At 44.2% G+C, this 2864-nt stretch overlaps 1 protein-coding gene across 1 annotated transcript in view; it reads left to right on the forward strand.

Annotated features, from left to right (window-relative positions):
* Positions 1 to 1765, forward strand: part of mamdc2a (MAM domain containing 2a) — a 34055-nt gene extending 32290 nt beyond the window's left edge. The window contains exon 14 of the mRNA XM_069139347.1: positions 1355 to 1765. Coding sequence (XP_068995448.1) covers positions 1355 to 1416 — 62 coding nt within the window. The 3' untranslated portion in view covers positions 1417 to 1765. The remainder of the gene's footprint in view (positions 1 to 1354) is intronic.
* Positions 1766 to 2864: the final 1099 nt, after the last annotated feature.

Consider the following 2864-nt stretch of genomic DNA (forward strand, 5'->3'; position numbering starts at 1 on the left):
CCTCTGTCTCCTCCTGTGCCTCCTCCTTTGCCTCCTTCTGGGTCACATGACCTGATTTTTATTGGTTAAATTCAGCTTCCTGACAGTTTTATAGTTTTAATAGAACCACAGCTCGTGTTTTATTTATTTATTCCTTTTGTTTTTTTTATATATTCTATTTGTATTTTATTCTGAAGGTCTGTTGAGGACCTTCAGCTCACTGACCAACGCAGTGTCGCGGCGATGCGTGAAATAGACACGGCGGTCCACAACAGTCCCATGAAATATCCAAGCTTTGGCCTGTCTCGGCGTGACAGTTACACGTTTTTAAAAAGGAAAGTTACACGCGCATAAATGTCATGTGATGTGGGATCATGTGACCGAGGTCAAAACAGAGGCAATGACGGACATGTTTTGGCGGCATGAAGACGCCTGGTGTTGTCAGTCAGACTGACATGCGGGAAGACGAGGTCACGATGTTCTTGTTGAGTTTTAGTTTTTTAAACTGTGTTTTAGCTCTAAGTTTCATTTCCCTGTAAATAAAATCCCTGTAAACCTGCAGTAGGTTTCATTTTCATCCACTACAGGAAAATGTGTAAATGTCACGCTGAGAGGCCAAAGCGTGTCTATTCCACGTTTTGCTGTCCTCCTGCTGCTGTTACACACGTTAGTTCAACATCAGAATTCTTTCTGTTCTGAAACCCGTCGGATGAGTCAGATCTTTAGGTTAGGTTAGGTTAGGTTAGGTTAGGTTAGGTTAGATTAGGTTAGGTTAGATTAGGTTAGGTTAGGTTAGGTTAGGTTAGGTTAGGTTAGGTTAGATTAGGTTAGGTTAGGTTAGGTTAGATTAGGTTAGGTTAGGTTAGGTTAGGTTAGGTTAGGTTAGGTTAGATTAGGTTAGGTTAGGTTAGGTTAGGTTAGGTTAGGTTAGATTAGGTTAGGTTAGGTTAGATTAGGTTAGGTTAGGTTAGGTTAGGTTAGATTAGATTAGGTTAGGTTAGGTTAGGTTAGGTTAGGTTAGGTTAGGTTAGGTTAGATTAGGTTAGGTTAGGTTAGGTTAGATTAGGTTAGGTTAGGTTAGGTTAGGTTAGGTTAGGTTAGGTAGTTACTTTATTAATCCCCGAGGGGACATTTTTTCGCTACAGCAGCATACAGAAGCAATAAGATAATAATAGAACAATAGAAAAGCAATAAAGTAGCAGTAAAATAGCAGTAAAAATATAAATATAAAATATAAAATGCACAGTATATACAGTATATACAGTACAGTATATATCTATATATGTTATATACAATTTACGTGTTAAAGCTCCTGAACTCCGGCTGCTCGGTTTGCTAACTGCAGCGATGATGTGTTGTCCTGGTTCCTCCTCAGATCCCGATGACATCACTCCCTACTCGGGATCCTCAGAGTATTTCAATGAGATCGAGAACTGAGACTTGCGGTTCTGACGTGTGGGCGTTTTTCAGAAGTGTGAATGTGAACGATCCACCGAGTTGTAGAGCAACGCTTATGTTGGAGAGAAGACGTCCAAACACATGAACTGCTGCGTCTCTTCACGTCCTTGTCCACTTGTTTTTGTCTCTGCTTTAACTCTCAGTGTCGCTGTCACCCCGTGGAGGAGGATACACATCTCCTCCTCCTCCCCTTAAATTATATCATATTACATCATGTGACACTCAGCTCAGTTCAGTCCAGAAGGTTCAACACGTCCTCCAGTTTGTGTGAGCGGCTTCATGTCTGAGGTCCTCACAGGTTCTGATAAACACAGAACGAGTGTTTCCACCAGAGTAAATCACCATCTGAGGCTTCTGTCTGTTTCTGACATCTCATAAAACTGTGTTTACTTCCTAACAGTCTTTTTCCTGAGCGCCTGTTTCTGTCTTCCACCTGTTGATCAATGGGATAATACAGACCTCACCTCCGTACACGTGCACGTGCATCAGGAGTGCACGAGAGCAGAGAGGCGGTTTGCTGCGAGCTCCACCGTGTACCATGAAGTGGTGTCATTACAGTTGGTTTTTAGATGTTTCCTTCAGCTGTGTTCAGAGGTGGAGGACTTCACCCTCCAGCTCCGCCCTCAGTGGAGGCTCCTTTAAACCCGATATGACGGGTGGCGGTGGGGGAGTGGGAGGGTGGCGGTGGGGGAATCTGGGATGACGGTCCAGGAGACATCAGAGCACAGTGAGATGTGAGAAAGACGGCTAATAGGGACTTAAACCTGCAACTCACTCTCCTGTTCTTATTGTCAACTAATCTCATGAACAGAACGACACCGCCGACGTCCTGAAGGCCGCGAGGCCGACGTGTTTCCATTCAGAGGGTTTTTGTGACTAAAAAGAAACTATAAATTACTGCACGGGTGAACATAGAGTCTGAGTTATGATGTGATGTTCTCATTCAGAGAAGAGGATGAACCTCAGAGCTCATGGTGAAGTATAACTGGACTGAACAGAAACTACTTATTATCTTTCATTACCAAAAATACAAGATGTAAACATAAAAAGGCAATTACAAGTTATTTACAATAGAAATAATACAAACTATTCAATATACGAAACAAAAGGAAAAACAAAAGGTGGGTGTAGCAAGGTTGGTGCTACCGGGTCTCTCCTGGACACAGACGACACGCTCAGTCGTACATTCGGGTGTAAAATGCTTTTATTTGCCCGGTCCATACACCGATGTCTCCGTGCAACCGCTTTCTTTTCAGCCTCCTTCTCCCTGCTCCCTTTATAGAGGAGAGCTCATCAGTCCACCTCCAGCTCAGCTGTGCTCATTACACCGGCCGGCACCGTTCCCTGAACCACTCCTCCCACTCCCCCCACTCCTCCCACTCCCCCCCCCCTGCAGCTGAGCTAACCACACCCCGCCACCACAGTGG

This window comes from Embiotoca jacksoni, unplaced genomic scaffold, assembly GCF_022577435.1.
Source record: "Embiotoca jacksoni isolate LCO1_2020_lvr unplaced genomic scaffold, fEmbJac1.0.p SCAF_81, whole genome shotgun sequence".
NCBI lineage: Eukaryota > Metazoa > Chordata > Actinopteri > Embiotocidae > Embiotoca > Embiotoca jacksoni.